The following is a 16,745-nucleotide window of genomic DNA, read 5'->3' as shown; positions in this document are numbered from 1 at the left end:
AAAGAAAAAGGCACATTAACCAAGGAACTCAGTGTGACTTTCATTTATTGTCATCAGTTTTTCAGAGCAGGGATGAGTTCTGGAACAATCGCTTACACCGCTCTTGGCCTCCAGTAGCACGTCGGCACCAACACATCCATCGCGCTGTTCCTCTTTCTAGTAGTGGTGGCACGCGCCACAGCTGGGCGTATTGCTTGAGTGCAGGCCTCACCCCTGCGGTTTTTGGCACAGGCTGGAAAGGAGCATCCTTGGCAAGAGATCAGCCCCACGGGATCTCGCTGGCTGCTGTAGCCAGTGCTGAGGTACTTATCCATTGTATCGGGGAAGCAGCCACTTCTCTTACAGAATCCAATGCACCATAAATTGCCTTTGTCTCTTTCAGTCCCATTACCAGTTTGCATCATCTTCCCAGTTCAACTCCTCTTCTTCACCCCAGCCTGCAGCTTCAGCCTAGAATCATGTAAAGTTACCAATATTAAGGCACGTGTACCATACTACTGTACTTAGCACACAGCCCCTTGCCATGGCAGAGCAAGATGTTCATCCAGAATGCCAAAAGCCCCTCATAAGACCACAAATGAAGTGCCATTAATTGGAGCTTGCTTTCTTAAAGAACTTTTAACTACAAAAGGAAACACCTTAAAGAAAAAGAGCAAAGCAACAGGGCGATTCTTATATTTTTTCCTAAAATTAAAGAACTGTATGTATGTCACAAAACATTTCCCATTAAGAACAGGATGCTATAAACTAGATTATTTCTTTCCCCCTAGAAAACCGCTGTTGTTCTGCTGTATTCTAACAATATGACTTTGATCTCACCACAGCTCTTCTACTTCTCCCCTCTCAAATGTGGTCAATACCACAGCAGTCCTTCTTAAAAAAAAAAAAAAATCCAGTATGCCATTTTCACATGTTGTAAACAACTTCACTTTATATCCAGGGCTCCTCTCCCCATGCTGCCTGCTACCCTGGTTGGTACCTCTCTTGAGGCTGAATTAGCAAAACAACTTGAAATCAACACCTATTTCCTAATGGAGTTATGAGTTCAGGTGGCAGTGGTGGGAGTGCTACCTCCCCACCTAAGAAACAGAAGCAGTCTCTGGTGTCTCTGTGATGAGGCTAGAGGGATTTACCTGCTTCCTTAAAAAGGCAGCTTTATAACCCCCTGGTTCTCTGAAATGGAGAAGTTTCTCAGCTACTCTTTCATGAAGACAAAGCACCCAAAAAGCTTTACTCTGTAATCCAGAGGTTCTGGGTTCCTCATCCTTTTTTTACAGTGCTATTAGGTTTTTCTAGGAGCCACACTGAGTCCTGAGCATCCTCTGTGCTGGAAAGCCCCCTTCTGTTTGTGCATGGGGCTGTGCCTGCTCAGCAGACAGGATCCAGCCTTGTTTTACCTGCCTGACAAACCAAGACTCTCCCTAACATAACGTCAGGTCCTTGCTTCCAGGATACAGCAGCACAAATTAAAAGCTGGAGTTAAATTTCCTTAGCGCCTTTAGTAGTGTACAAGTTAAGTCCATTCCTTCATGTTTCTTAACACAGCTCTCTTGCTGCTGTAGGAGGGGCTCACTGAATTACCTGGTGCCTGATAAGATGCATCATTCAGAGCTCAGCATCTTGTATTTACAGGTAAAGAGTCAACTGTACAGTTGCATGCTGCTGATACTGCCCCAGGTTATCCACCATCTCATTAAGGACCCAGCTAGTGCTACCACAGCCATTTGTGCTATGTACGTGCTTTAGGATCCTCTCAGGTGCACAGTCATTTAAACCCCACTGCCTATAGCCTCTTACCTCAATAATGTCAGCTGCTGCAAATTTGGATGAAAACAGCACATTTTGGGAGGCACCTTCTCTGTGGGATACTGCACCAGAGTGACTGGGAACAATTGCCTCTGTCCTCGCTTCAGGTAAAATCAAGACAGCTGAAGAAGGTTTAATGTCTGGGATCATGTCAGCAAACCAGTCCAGCTCAGGGTCTCGCACAGGTTTCCTCTTCACTTTGATGGTGAATTCTTCTCCTAGGCCAGACTCTGATGAAGACTTCAACCTGTCCTGAAAGGTTGTTTTTGGCAGCACAGTTTCTCCCAGTTGTTCCTGGTGGTCCCACTTGTCATTGCTCCAGCTGTTTCTGGGGCAGGACTTTGTGGGGGGACTCAGCCTGAGGCTTTTGGATTCTTTGCTCAGTTGATGTGTACCCGGCAGAGGCCTCGGCGTTTCAACTGCGTCAGCTTGTGTCACAGTGAGGCAGTTTCCTGAGGACAGTTCAGGACTAGGGCTGCTGGGCTCAAAGTCATCCCAAGGCTTCTCATCTACATCACGTTCAGCAAAGTAAGGTCCCACACTGCCCCGCAGCTCTCGGGGCTGAATTTGAATGTTCACAGTTTTCTCAGTGTCTGTCTCCTCTGGCTCACTCCAGTCTGGCCACTCCTCTGCTGGCTTTTTGGAGGTAGTCAAAGAGTTCCTGTTGCTCTCTAGGGTAGTAATGCTTCCAGGAATTCCATTCAGGGGAGACTGAGTGTCTTGCTCACCTGTGGAAGACAAAGCTGTTACATACTCATTTCAAGAGAGTAAATGTAAAGACAGAGTAGTGCTTAAAACTCCTGGACATCACAGGTAGCACCCCGCACAGAAATAAGCCAGTAATGCTGATTAGAAAGGTGCTTCAGTGCCAAGTTCCTCTCATCGTGGAAAGCACAGACACCTTCTTACTTGCAAAGGAGGGGTATTGCTCTCAAAGCCCTGGGGCAATAAAAGCTGACCTGCTGATAAGCAATGAGTGACTGAAAAAAGGCCATGAAAGTAAACTGAGTCAGCTTCTGAGGTCAGAGTATGAGCTGATCTATAAATCTAGTGTATCTGCCAAGCTGTGGGAGGGGTGAAAGAGCACAGCAGAGAACGTGCGGTAAGGAAACTGAAATTTAAGGCTGGCCAGCCATTTGTGTATATCAGATTCCCAAATAACTATTCCTTAGGAAGTCAAGGGTCACGCTCTCCTTCCATCAGTTACCTTCCTTGGTTCACTGTATCTCTTTCAGATCAGCATATGGAGAAAACTAACATCTTTTCAAGCAACATTTCATTTGTAAGACACTTGATTTCTAAAAAGGAAGAGCTAGGGCAAAGTTTTACTTGTTTTTAAAGCCAGGGGATTGTCTTGTTGCACAGAAAGCTTCTTGACGGGTACATTTCCAGCGATGGAGAATGCACTAGAATTGTTTTTCAAAGGCCAAGAGGTTTGATATCTCTGATTGCTTACAACGTGGCTGGGAGAATCTGCAGGGATAAAAGAAAAGAAAGGACACCAGGTCCACAAGGTGTGATGTCAGTCTTAGTTGAAACTGCCCGCAACATCAGAACACTATTTACAATGCCGACAAGCAATATTGAATGAAGATTGGTGCAGCGATCTACCAGCTGCCCCCCTTGAGCTGTGTGTAACACAATGCTCCTCTGTTCCCGCCACCTGCAGCTCTTGCCAGTACATGGTTTAGGCAACTTTAAAGGGTCAATTTCTGCTGGTATCTTCTTTCAAGAAATACACAATGAACAAACTGATGATGATCAGAACAGATGCTTAAAAAAAAAAATGCTGTCTGCCACCTGGCTGGATCCAAAATGCCAGTTTCTGCACTGCATGGCATCACAACTGCCCTGTTACTGGCCTCTCATACAAAAGCACAGCACTGATTGATAGTCACAACTCCTCAAAGCATAAGCAAACTCATGCCACTACACAAACCTTCTCTTATGCCTGGGCATGAGTGAAGCAGCTTACAGGAACAAGAGGCTGAACCCTGAGGGCTGTGGGACAGCCTCCCCCATATCACACCCGAGGGGCAGTGGGGTGGCAGGCAGTAGAGGCCACGCTTAGAAGCTGCACAAAAGGCAGTTTGTTTCCCTGGGCCAGTGAAGACAGCTTGGCAACCACCCCGTTCCGGTTCATCTTTGGGAGCTGTGGTGGTGATTCATCAGCACCGGCCTCAGCTGTCCGAGGCCCTGCTGCCTCCCTCCCAAAAGAGCACAGCTTGAGCCTGTGCTGCAGCTGCTTCCACGTGCCTCACCAGTGTTCCCAGCCAACTGCGCCTGCCTAGGCTAGGCCTTAGTGCATGGCCTGTGGCACTGGGAAGGGCTGCAATTAACACACACAACCCAGCCCCTCCCCAAAGAGCCCTTGATAAAATGTACATCCTTTGAGGGGCTTAAGCAAACAGCTTGTTCAGCCTCTAGTACTGGTTTTTGCAGGTTGTCACTGTTGAGGACAAAAGTGGGGGTTTTGTTGTTTGTCAATAGTTTAGTGGGGTCTAATTATAAATATATTGTGAAAAATAAACCTGGTTTTAGCATGCAATCCAAAGGGGTTTATACACTATAGCCTACTAAAATAATGTAAAGCAAAATAATGCAACGAGCCATCCACAGATTTTAATAAAGGGTGGTAGCTGGCAGTACACGCATTATCAGGAAGAAGACATTTATACTTAAACTGATCTCTGTCATGCATTTCATTTGGTATCTATACATCTAAAGTAGAACAAATGGCGATTCTTCCCTCCAGTTATAAGCATTCTTAGTTTGAATATCCAGAAAAGCTTTCCCTTAGTATACTTGGTTCCAAGTGATCTAGCAGGTGCAGGGATTACTTTCTTCATTTGGATTAGCTGAAAAGCCTCCTGAGAGCTGAGAAAATAGGGAAGTTCGTATTCCTTTTCCAATCTATGAATAGAAATTGGGGGAAGAGGATGAGATTTACTATTTTTTAAGACATGAAGGACTAGAGGGAATATTAAACAACTATCTGACATAAGTCCATTAGAAGGGCAGTATAGCTTTTCCACCAAAGACAAACACACACCCATAACAATCTCCTTTACTTACAGAGATACTTAAATGAAGCAGAGATTTAAGGTTTTTTTCCATATATTCCCTACATTTAAAATACTTTTGTATAACTCTTCTTCCAATATCAATTCTGTATCTGCAAACGGCACCTAATTAAGTTTAGCTGCAAATTAGCTTTTTTCTCAATTAACCTGTCAACAGCAACAGATTAATCATCCAAGAAATTCTGCCTGTGTTGCTTGGATAGAACAGGCAGGAATCCCAAGTGCACCCTGGCTGTATCGTTTACCTTCTGGGGAGAGATCTGCAGTTTTCATGAAGCTTGGTGCAGAGCTTTTGAAAATCTTCGTTCTTTCTCCACCTACAACTACTTCAGGTCCAAGCAGGGAGACGAGAACTGCTAAGCTGTGCAGCGTTATCGCAACGATAGAGTCACTGGTATCACGAAGGCCCAGCAATACCTACACCAAAAACATAACAACGTTACCAAAGACAGAAAATTCTTTTTCACTTTTCCCCTTTAAATGTTACATTTGCGGCACATTTCATTTCTACAATCTCCTACTGCTCTCAGTAGATAACACCAAGGCACCCTGAGCTGAGACTCCTCCATTCTTGACAGCTGTGGTGTGAAACAGAAACACAGTCTCTTGTCACGAGGCTGCCAGTCAAGGCCAGCAGGTATCGGCACAAATGGTGTGTGTGTGACAGAGGGCGTCGGATTTAACAAAACCTGTACTCCAGATCAGGGTGGGGTGTAAGAGTTAGGGCTTGCATAGAAAGGAGGTTGCACACTGTTTGTGGCCAGCACTACGAGATCCTAACTTTAAACTAAGAATCAACGCAACCAGCAGAAGCCCCATATTCTAGGATATACCGCATATTGTTTCACTGTCCTTAACCTGTGGCAATATGATGTTTTTCAACTCCTCCCGAGAGAACAGTTCCGCGTAGGCATGAATGTGAGACAGCAACACCATTCGAACGTGTTCCTCGTGAACCTCAAATAGCTTCAGCAGCACAGGAATGACGTGTGTCTGGAACAAGGCTGGCGACAGGAGGCAGCTGGTCTGGCTTTCTCCAATTTGCTCTAGGGAAGAGAGGTGAAGATGGGAAAAGGCCGCTTCCGACGACGAGAGACGGCTCACCCAAAAGCTACTTGCTGAGAAACCATCACAGCCGAGATCTGCAGTGTCACCTCACTGCCAGGTCTGAGTCTTTGTCAGCTGCTGACACAGCTTGCTTGGGATGTCAGAGACGGGAGGGAGGAGAGGCATGGTGCCAGTGGCCATTGCTTGATGGCAACAGCTCTGAACACGGAGGGTCAAACAGTAACAAGACAGGTATTGCTTGGCTAAAACGCCAGCAGCTATTTAGGAAAAATAGCTTTAAGAGAGGGGAGGCAAACAGCCGGGACAGAGACAGCTGGGGATCCAGCAAGACATGCTGAACACCTCTTACATAGGAAAGGAACGACTGAGCGCCCTTTACAGGAGGAAGAGTGCAGTGGCAGAAGAAAGGGCAAGCAGGGAAGGGGAAAAGTGAGAAGAGAGATATGCACTGAGCCACACGGAAAGCCTGCGTGGGCAACACGCAAACCTGGGAAAGAGCTCAGGCAATTCCTAATTCTCCTCCCAGAATCAACAGAGCAAAGTACTGCAAATGGGGAAGCACACACAACTGTCCTTTCCAGCTCGTATGTTAGGGTACTTGTTCTGGTTAAAGAAACACCACTATTCAATGGAATGACCACTCTGAATTCATTCCAAACTTGTCAGTAATAATTGTGAAGAGATAAAGTATTTAAAGGTCACCTTTCTTTGGACCCAGCAGATGAGGAAGAAAACTCTTGACAGCTACAGGTTCTGCAAACACAAGCTGATTGAGTAGAAGAGGCACCAGCCGTGATGCTATCAGCTCCTCTGACAAGCCAGCCACCCTGTCCAGCAGGAATCTGCATTCCAGGAGAAAGCAATTAGGATCAAGGCAGCCTTCCATGCATTTACAACTGTTTCCCTTAGTATTGCTTTTCCCTCTTTTTGCGTTTGCCTCATGTCCTACAGACAGCATCCCATCACAGCCTCTTACTCTGCATGTGCTCTAACCTAGAAGGACAAGGCTCTGCTCCTGCCTGAGGCCTTCAGGCAAAGGTAACAGAAAACGGGAGCTAGAGACACATCCCGTGAAGCCCCACACCCGGATCACAGGCCGTCACAAGCCCATCCAGAAGCACCGCGCACCTGCAGCTGGCACGTGAAGGCTTCCTCCTCTGAGAAGCTGCTCACTGCTGTGACATCAAACTGCCTCAGAGCTGGTGTCTTCCCATGGAGCGCTGCAGTGTTAAAACTGCAGTAGAGAGTTGTCCCCTCACCCCACAACCTGGTGCATCACAGGAAGGTTCCTACTGCTTGGGAAAAGGCTGTTCTACCCACCACACAAGGGAAGCTTCCGTTGCAAAAAGGGAATCCCATTTTGAAACCACTTCCATCGAACACATTTTGGAGGTGGCCAACAGGTTGGGTTTATTTAAAGTCACAAAGTTTGATTTTGTGCAACTGCTCTTCCTCGTAGGATTTTCATTTTTAAAACAGCAGTAACAGTTACTGCTTTTCTCTCGGTTTGGATGAGACTAAGAGCAATAGTGCACACACTGTGAAAGCCTCTCTGCCTGATAAAGGGGCCTTATCTTTAAGCAAAGTATTCACTCCCTCCCTCAGTAAACACCGCTGTGGGAACCATGCTGAATGCTCCTGCTAAGATCCCTGTTCTCCTCTCATTTCCTCCACTTTGATTCCACAAACTAGTGGAATCAAACCAGTGTTACAACTGACAGTAACCACAGAAGTATAAAACAGGCAGGAAAATAGCCCTGTAAGAACACCCAGGCTCTTATATGGGAAAAAGAAAGAAAAATACAGAGCAAACAATGTTCTGCCAAAGCGATCAGTCTGGCACCTAAGGAACTACCTCTCTGGCCACCAGACTTTCCAGGTCCTCCACAATCCCATTCAGCAGAAGTATTTCTGAAATAAGAAGCTTCCAGATTACAGTTCCTTCACTTACTTGAAAAATTCAGTTTTTTCCTCCTCGGACTTTAGTGTTAAGGTCTTCAGAAAATTCACAACTTCCAGAAAATCATTCCTAAGCACAAAAACGTAGGCTGTCAATTGCGATCCTTATCGATGCTTAAACCACCCGCAAATCAGAGATTACAAATCCCCATCCTTCATTTAGCAGAGAAAACTAGAGAGAGGGACACAAGTCAAACACTGGGGGACCACGAACACCAGCATGGGGGTGCAAGGGGTTACCCAACAGCTGCGCCTGTGCAGTGCTGCACTTTGAAGTTGGCAATTCACAGGGAGACTGGGGCAACGCAGCATCAGCCACCTCTGACCAGCTTCCTGGGGCGAGGAGAAGGAAGTGCCACCCTACGCTAATACCACCACCCAGAGAAGCCCTCAGATGACAGCAGACACCTGGATTATCACAGAGCCTGCTTTGCTCCAGCAGTATCACTAATGATTTTATTTTCTAGAGTGTTTCCCACCACCTCCTATGAGCCTGGGGAGATGCAACTGACTGCATGTGACAAAGGGACGCACTACTGTCACCACTGCTAGCTCAGCACCTCACTTGGAAGGCTGATCGTGCTTTCTTGATTTAAGGAGTGTCTTTATCAAAGATCCCCGTAAGAGGTAGGGATTACGTCTGCAGTCCCCATCCAACAAGTAACACACCTTCACATTTGCAATGCAGAAACAAGCAGTATTAAGACCTACCAAGAGGGGCAGGCTATTCCTTTCCTTACCTAAAGAACTCGTGAGACAGTAAGCTGGACAGTGGCGGACGACACTTTGGATCTGGGTTCAGCAGTGTACAGTGCAAGGTTTGCTGAAAGCTGGAGAGAATATCTGCTGAAACTGAAAGCCAGAGCACCTACAGTTAGATTTCTCTCTCAACACTGGACAAGCTATGTTCAGGAGTCCTCCACCCTCCCAAAAACCTTATTTTTAGAAGCTCTTATTTGGTAGCAAAATTGCTCATATCTGTCCCTAAAGGAACGGAAAACAGCATTTCCACTTCTCTCCCTAGGTTTCCTGGCTATTGGGGCCTGTGTCCCTCACCCTTGATGAAGCAGCTGGTGGGGAAGGACCAAGTGAACCTCTGACTGCTGCCAAGGCAAGGAAAAAGCTACGGAGAGCTGTCAGTCGCAAAATAAACGTGTCATTCCTCACCCTGATCATTTAGGACTGTCAGGAGATTTTCAACCATTGTTCCAAACGCGTAGGCATCCCTCGCGTGCCCATAGCTGTTGGGCAGAATTTTGAAATCTGCAGACTGAAAGTAAACCCAAAAAGATGAGCAAAGTAGAAGTTTATGAAATACTTGGTAGTTTCCATGAATCTCTACTCCCACGCGCACCCCCCACCACATACGCTCTCCAATTCTTTTTATAACACCAAAGCTCCACTAAGTATTCTACAAGTAGAATATTATGCTAAAAAAACCTCCACCAGGGAATTTATAGCCCAAAGGAGCAACTGCATCACAATGAAACAATTCCCCCGTGAATGAATGCAGCAATTGCAAGTCAACAACTTTCAGCATTTCTATGGAAACGGGATAATTAGAGAGAGAAAGAACGCTCCTTTAGCATAAGCAACTCATAGGATGCTTAATGGTGACTAATGAGTAAAAACAAAAAAGGCTGCTGTATGCGAGAGCTACACTGTTGTGCAACCACAGCAACTCAGCAACTACTCTGTCATTTCTGCAAAGCTTTGGAGATTTGCAGGCACTAAATCTGAAACATGAAGTGTTTGAAAAACAGTGTAACAACCTGCTGTCCCATCGCTCCTCATTCAGAATTTCACCTCCCCGTGCCCAACACCATACCCGAACCAGGGATCGGAGGGAAGGGAGGTAAAAAAGGAAGAGAATAAACCTCAGGTGTTATCCACCAGCCACTTCCTCCCACTCAGCCATAAGGAAATAAAATACGTGAATGAAAACTATTTCCCAAACATTGCACTTTTATTTATTGCCAGCAAGAAGTTCCACCAGCAAGCGATGTTACTCACCATCTCCTCGCAAGGGATGCATGACTGGTCTCGTACCGACTTGACATGAGAGAGGAACTGGAAGGAGAAGAGGGGAGACGTGAGCTGCCTCAATCACCTATCTGTGCCGCACAGCAGGAGCAGGCTCTGCCCAGGGCCAGGGTGAGCGGCATGGCGGGAGGTCTGCCCCTGCGGCTGGCATCCAGGGCAGGCTGCACTTTGCTACGCCCGGAGGGGAGGCACAAATGGACTGGGTGTGAAGCACCAGGCTGACAGAGAGCAACTTCAGGGCATCACAGCCAACTCATCCCTTTAGGTCCTCAGTCCCATCCTTCCGCATGTTCCATCTGGACGGGGAAAGGACTTTGTGAGCTTTAGCACTCAGGTTTTACTGCCGCACTCTTTGCATTGCTGCGCGCCACCGTGCACGCCGGTTGCGTGTCTGCCTGATCCCTTCTGAAGGGTGACACACGCCAAGGACACTCAATGCAGTTTGTGAAGGATTTGTGGATCCTCTGGGAGAAAAGGCAATATACAATTACAACACAGCGCCAGGCTGCAGCAATGACTCTGCACAGCATGCAGCAGAAATCCAAACAGGAATTTTTCTGCCAAGACCAGTAACAAGCAGTGAAGATGCCAGCAGCAAAAGCTGAAGTCTCATTGAAATTATTTTTGCTTATTGATTCATTTCAACCTGGATCTTCCTGATTCTAAAGCTTTGTTTGTTTTAAATCAGTCTAGAGGAGCAAAGATTTCTCACTCCCCTCAGTCCTAACCTACCCTCCAGCCAGCGGTCTCCCTTAGAAAAGCAGCTGTTTTTCAGCTAATGTGGAATCAGTTTCTGATTGTGTAGAAGTTGCAGTGTATAGTTACGGTGTCCTTAGGGGAAAGATTCAGGTCAGAGCTAGAAGTGAGCCAACACACTTAGTAGTAACTGCAAGTAACTGGAAGGACCTCTCCCAGGCATCAGAGGGTGCGCCTGGCTTGGCTCTTACCTCTGGGGTGGCTTCGCTGAAGTTACAGACTGTTTCCATTCCTCCCAGCTTCCAGTGCCCATCCTCACTTACAAACACAGATGATAAACAGACATTGTTATGCGTTAGTTTTCCCTAAAACATAAAAAAAAAAAAAAAAAAGAGATAACAGACTTGGGGATAGATGAAGATGTAAAATCTTAATCAGCCAGCAGTAATTAGGTGCTGTGAGGAGCTGAGGAAAAGCTGCCAAAAAGCACACGGTTCTAAAGGTCTTTCAGGGTTTTGTACGTGACTAGTAGGTATCAGGCAGAAGGGCTGGGGTTTTAGAGCAGGCAAAGCTCTGTACAGCCCTTGCAAGGCAACTGTAAATCCAGAGAACACCTCCAACTACGAACACAAAGCCCAAAAGCTACAGTCTGAGCTGGGATTTAACCACCATCCTGGACAAACACACAGCGCCAAAGCAGGGGAGCGGTGACAACCGATCTCTGACACATGGCGACAGCTGTAAATAAATGCCAAGGCCGAGCAATCCCATTTCCCTAAAGTAAGAAGGACTGCAAGCTGATGCCAGTTCATGAACTGAGAACTGCTTCCTTACTTCCAAAACCTACAGCATTTTCAATTACCCTAATTTTCAATTACTCCTACAAAGCAGCCAATTATTTTAGCAGTTTCAGCCTAAAAGAACTGTGGGGTACGGGTCTGTCGTTTAGTGAGGAACCAGGAATGAGACAGCTACCCAGACAAGCCCAAGAACAACACTGTCCTGTCACACTGCATCTGGGTCCCACCAAAACCTCACTAGTACTGCTGGTGGTACCTACCCTGTCATGGAGGAAGATGAGTGCCAGCAACACGTCATAGATCCCTGCGCAGATTTCTGCGGAAGAGAGCATCTCCAGGACCATCTCCAAAGGCTTCACACGTTCTGTAACCAGGTGGATCCCATTTGCTTCCACGGTACAAGAGAGGAAGCGCAGAAGGCAAGGGTGGCGCAAGGTTTTCAGGTGCTTCCAGAAACAAAGACATCTGTTAAATCTCACCCAAGACATCTCTTTTGGCTGCAGAGCTTAGCCTTGTACTTTTAGCCACATTTTCTGCTTGAATTTCGGCAGCCCATCCCTGCTCCTCACCGAGCACTCAGCACACACACTCACTCATCGCAGAACTTTTTATAATACAGCTAGATACAAAGTCTTACACAGAATAAACACAGTATTTTAGGTAGGATCCACTCATGACTCTCTGACTCATATCTGCAGGAAGAGACCAGTGCTCTGCAAAGTAACACAGGTATTGCTATCCGAACATCACTTCCCGCCGCCGCTCACATCGCGTGGCGCGTGATGAGCTTCGCAGCTGCCGGCCCCTTTTCTCCCCCTCCATTGCAGCTGTCTGCAGCCAGAGTCAACTTCAACCTTTTCTCCTGCCCTTACTCCCCACGGGTTTGACTCTCATTGGATTCCCACCCCTCCAAGAAGAAGGAGGGACAGCTCTGACAAGCCTGTCCCAGGCATGCTCTCTACAGTACCTTGGCAGCTTTATTAACCTTATCTTCATTCTCTCGCTTGTACACAAAGACCGAAGCAAGTTTGCCATCTTGTAGCACGGCCGGATAAATTGTGTGTCCAGTTGGCAGCATGAACGGCGGCTCTTCTAGTGCGTAGCTCTTTAAAGCGCTGTTCTCCGAGCCCATCACTTGCAGAGTTCGGCTGTTGTAGAGGTTCCCTCTTGATGACGAACAGGTCTTTGGGTGAAGGAAGATATTTTTCGGACAGATTCAGTTCCAGCAGGCACTGTCCAGATCACCTTCAGAGCATTTTCTGCAAAGCATAAAACAGCCATGAAGAACCTCATCTTGCTAGTATCCTCTCCTTCAGTTTAGGGACAAGAATAAAAGCCCCATACATTGTAAAGGAAACCAAGCGTTCAACACAAGGGTTCAGATCAACAGGTGAGTAGCACTCTAGCTGTGGAGCTAGGACTGCGCTGGCACCTGTGCCAGCGTCACCGCCAGGCATCACCAGCTCTGACACGCAGATGAACACAGTACAGAGTTCACAATTAGTCCTTGACCTGGCTACCAAACCGAGAATCCACCAAAACCAGGATCCACCGATACCTCCAGTCACGCAGACACCTACTCCAGAGGTCTAATTCAGCTTATGCCCAGCCAACAGTTAGGAACTGTGACTGCCATCGCCTTAGGCACAAGGAGCCCAGCGCCTTCCTAAGAGCAGCCCTTCCTCAATTCTCCAACCACAGAGATTCCAGTGGAGCTCTAGTCAGGTAACCTCCTCTAGCGGCATGCTTTCCCCTCCGATTACCTTCTCTCCTTCTGACAAATATTCCATCTGCCTGCCAACCCTTCCTTCCTCCCACAGCCTCTGTCAGAAAGAGGCTGACACAGATTTTTGTGCTGCTTCCTCACATACAAAACCAGTAAAAGAAACACGCTGATTGCGGAGGCTCTTTTAGAAAACACTGACCGAGCATATGCTCTGTAATCAGGCTTGTGATCACAGGCGACAGGCAAGACCCTGAATACCTGTCTGTATACAGAAGTCAGCAAACGATCTTTAGTAATGAAAGGAGGAGAGAGCAAAACCTCAGTTTTCAGGAAAAATTTAAAAAAAAAAAAAATTGCCCACCCCCAGCCATTTTTTGCAACTGGAGAATCACTTTATGGTGGTTGTTTCCAGCTGTGACCTGAGGCTTCAGGAGGGCAACAACATGGGGGTGTCTCGGCTCCCCGACAGAGCGGCTCCAGGCCCTCTCCCACATCTCCAGTCCAAGCCCTCCCAGGACCTCCAGGGTCAGCAGTGCTGGGGGCCTCCTGGAGAGAGAGCTGGGTTGTTACCATTTCCTGCCTTCTTTTCACTGCTTCAGTTAGGAATTAGTTACCTAAATGATTGCCCCCCTTTCCCCAAAATGTTCTATATTAAAACACGTTAGATCCAATTTGTTTATTAAATGTAAATATGCCAATTGCACAGTCAACAGCAGCACTGGGAAGTAGCAGAACACTGCTTTTTTAACAGACTTCATACAAATCCTTGCTCACACATCATTTAATTGCCTTTTTTAGCTAACTGTTCTGTAACAAACAGGTAGCTACAACTCTAGATGTGCTTCTTGCTGGGACCCCTACGAACACATCAGGTATGGGAACTGGAAGACATTACAGCTCCTAACTTTGATGTGAACAGACCTTCACCCTCCAGAGCATACCAAGTGAGTGTACAACTGCTAGCCTGAAACATTAAACTGAGGTTATCTGTCCTGATCCCCCTAAAATCTAACACTGAATTATCTACAGAACGCGCAACTTGGGAGAATTCTCTGCCCTCTAGCAACAGGGATGGATCTGCACCTGTTCAGCGCTGATTCCTTTAAAGTGGTCTTTAAGAAATAACATAAGAAATTTAAGAAATAAAGACAGAAGTCTAAACCACAGCTTCCCAGCACTACACAGAGGGGCTAAGAGGTGAACGGGAAGCACCGTGCAGCAGTTACACACATTTCTAAAGTGGATTTTCTTGCAAACTCCTTGGCACAAAGGATTCCCGCTGCCCCAGGATGGAAGGGCTGCCTCTTCAGTTGTCCCTGGAGCCCTGCTCTGCCTCACCCCATGTTAACCTTCCATACCTGCGTGCGATGGCACTGGCTGCTCCTCGTGGGCACAGCTGAGGGCATTTACCCGCATTCTCTGCTCTTCTCAGCTGTGCTTTGTTAGCTAGCTCTACTGTAATTATTTCTCAGTCAGATTTTGCACATGACAGCTGGAAGTATCTGAACTAACCTAGTGCCTTGCATTCCTCCAAATGCAGACGGACATATTCACTGGTTACAAATTTGGCTTCAGGGACACCCACAGTTCGGAAATACCATAACGTGAGTCAACCAAATAACCGCGATCTACTCGAGTGCCATGGTACGACAACCAGCTCCAAACAAGCATCCCCCGCTCCAGGTAACCGCCTCTCAGGAGCGGCGCAGCAACTCTTGGTATCAAACGCCGAGCACCTCCAAACGAGCAGCTTTGAACACCAGGCAGCAACAGCAGCCTGCGGAACCCCAAGCCACGCTTTTCAGGGACACGCCAGCTTCACAAAGCCATCGCTTGGTTTCTTTTCTCTTTCACAGCACTTCAAAACATGCTGGCTATTGAAACTCCAGTAGGCAAAAGCATTTGCAAAGGTGTACTCCTAGGTGTGGTTAAACCCATGGAAGAATTCTTCCAATGCTAAAATAAACTGTCAGTCACACAACTACACTGTGTAAGGACCACATATGCTCTGTGGGTTAACAGCATTACCCACATTAGAACCCTTTGACATCTTCTTTTCAATAAATTGTAAGCATGAACTTGAGATATAACACACAGTGCACCTCAAGATGGAGAGGAGCCCAGCAGGGAGAGACAGAGAGACTGGCGGTTAAGAACAATTTGGGTTCACTACCACAAACAGCGTTAGAGTTGGAATTTCAATTTAGCTTATTTGTGGAGCGATAACACCTCGCATAGGAGATAACCACCTGAAACACGTACACTGAGCCCTGTCACTCCACAGCTAAGGGCGAGGCGGCTCCCAGCTTTCCCCTCGCCCTGCCCACCGCCTCCCACGCTGGTGAAGCCTCCTGGAAGCGGCTGTCAGAGGTGATGGTGCTTTCCTCCCAAAGGCAAAGGTTTCCCAACGCGGCAACTGCAAACGTCCAGCGGGCGCTTTGTGCAAGCAGCGCCAGGAACCCAGACAGGTGGGCGATCACGGGGCAACAGCCTCTCTGGGGAAGGGAGCGTGAGTTTATTGCACGTTACGAAGGATGGTTCAACCCTGGACACCAGGCACGGGGAAAGAGCAGGCTTTAACACAGAAGGCTCCCCCAGAAACACCAGCGTAACGCCAGCTGCCGGGAACGCGGCCGCTACCTACAGCGCACTTGAAACCACTAGCCATCAATGCGGTATGTGCTTTTTCTCCCAGAAAAGCGAGCTTTTGCCCCCACCGCACACCCTACCTGTGAGTTACCAACACCCGCACGGAGGGAGCGGCGTCACCCTCTCCTGAGCCGGGCTGTCAGGACCTGACCTGAGCGAGGCCTGAGGCGCCGGCCCGGGGGGAACCCGGGGGGAAGCAGAGGGCCCGTGCCCCGGCCCCGCAGCCCCGGCCCCAGGCGCGACGCCACGTCCCCGGCAGCAGCGAGCCCGCGGGCAGCGCCAGGCCGGACACCGCCGGGGACAGGCAGGACACTGCCCGGGCGCCAGGGGAGCTGGGGATGCCGGGTCCCCGGGACCACCGGCGCCCTGGGGAGGGTGGAGGAGCGGAGCCCCGGTCACCCCCATTCACCGCCGCCCCGCACCCCCAGCCCCGTCAGCCCCCCATTAACGGCCTCCGCCATTAGCCCCTGCCACCTTCCACCACCTGCCTCCGCCGTTAGCCCGTATCCCACCCCCGAGCGGCCCCTCCACACCTGCTCCCCGCCGGCCCGGGGGGGTGGTGCCGCCTCGGCCCCGCCGGCCGCTCCCTCCCTCGCAGCGCTGCCGCCGACTCGCACTTCCGGCAGCGGCGCACCATCGAGTCGGGCGGGGCGGAGCGCCGCCACCTGCCTTGCGCGCCTCCTGGCGGCGGGCGGATCCAGGCGAAGCGGCTGGGCGGGCATCTCGCACGAGGGGCGCGGCCCACGAAGCAGTGGCGGCCATTTTGGTTGTGGGCGAGCCTCGCATCAGGCCGCCCCGGCCCTTTCCGCCGCAGTTCCGCACCGGTGGTGAGCCCGGCCCGGCTCTGCCAGCACCCCCAGTCCCTCGGCAATCGCGGCAGCAACCGAACACCGGCGCTGAACCGCGGCCCACCCG

General features: G+C 48.7%; 1 protein-coding gene across 1 annotated transcript; it reads right to left on the bottom strand.

The window, feature by feature from the left end:
* Window positions 1–28: 28 nt before the first annotated feature.
* SCYL3 (SCY1 like pseudokinase 3) lies at window positions 29–16,492 on the bottom strand. The gene is made up of 14 exons (XM_075760309.1): window positions 16,364–16,492; window positions 12,423–12,714; window positions 11,716–11,901; window positions 10,907–11,020; window positions 9,930–9,986; window positions 9,084–9,186; window positions 8,657–8,768; window positions 7,909–7,986; window positions 6,660–6,799; window positions 5,748–5,935; window positions 5,135–5,306; window positions 3,136–3,279; window positions 1,798–2,534; window positions 29–450 (listed from the first exon to the last, which is right to left on the bottom strand). Exons 2-14 carry the CDS (start codon window positions 12,585–12,587, stop codon window positions 388–390), a joined length of 2,259 nt encoding a protein of 752 aa, XP_075616424.1. The 5' UTR covers window positions 12,588–12,714; window positions 16,364–16,492; the 3' UTR covers window positions 29–387.
* Between the last annotated feature and the right edge of the window lie 253 nt (window positions 16,493–16,745).

The sequence above is a fragment of the Balearica regulorum genome, chromosome 8 (assembly GCF_011004875.1).
Source record: "Balearica regulorum gibbericeps isolate bBalReg1 chromosome 8, bBalReg1.pri, whole genome shotgun sequence".
Lineage (NCBI taxonomy): Eukaryota > Metazoa > Chordata > Aves > Gruiformes > Gruidae > Balearica > Balearica regulorum.
This window is presented reverse-complemented; position numbering and strand designations above follow the sequence as displayed.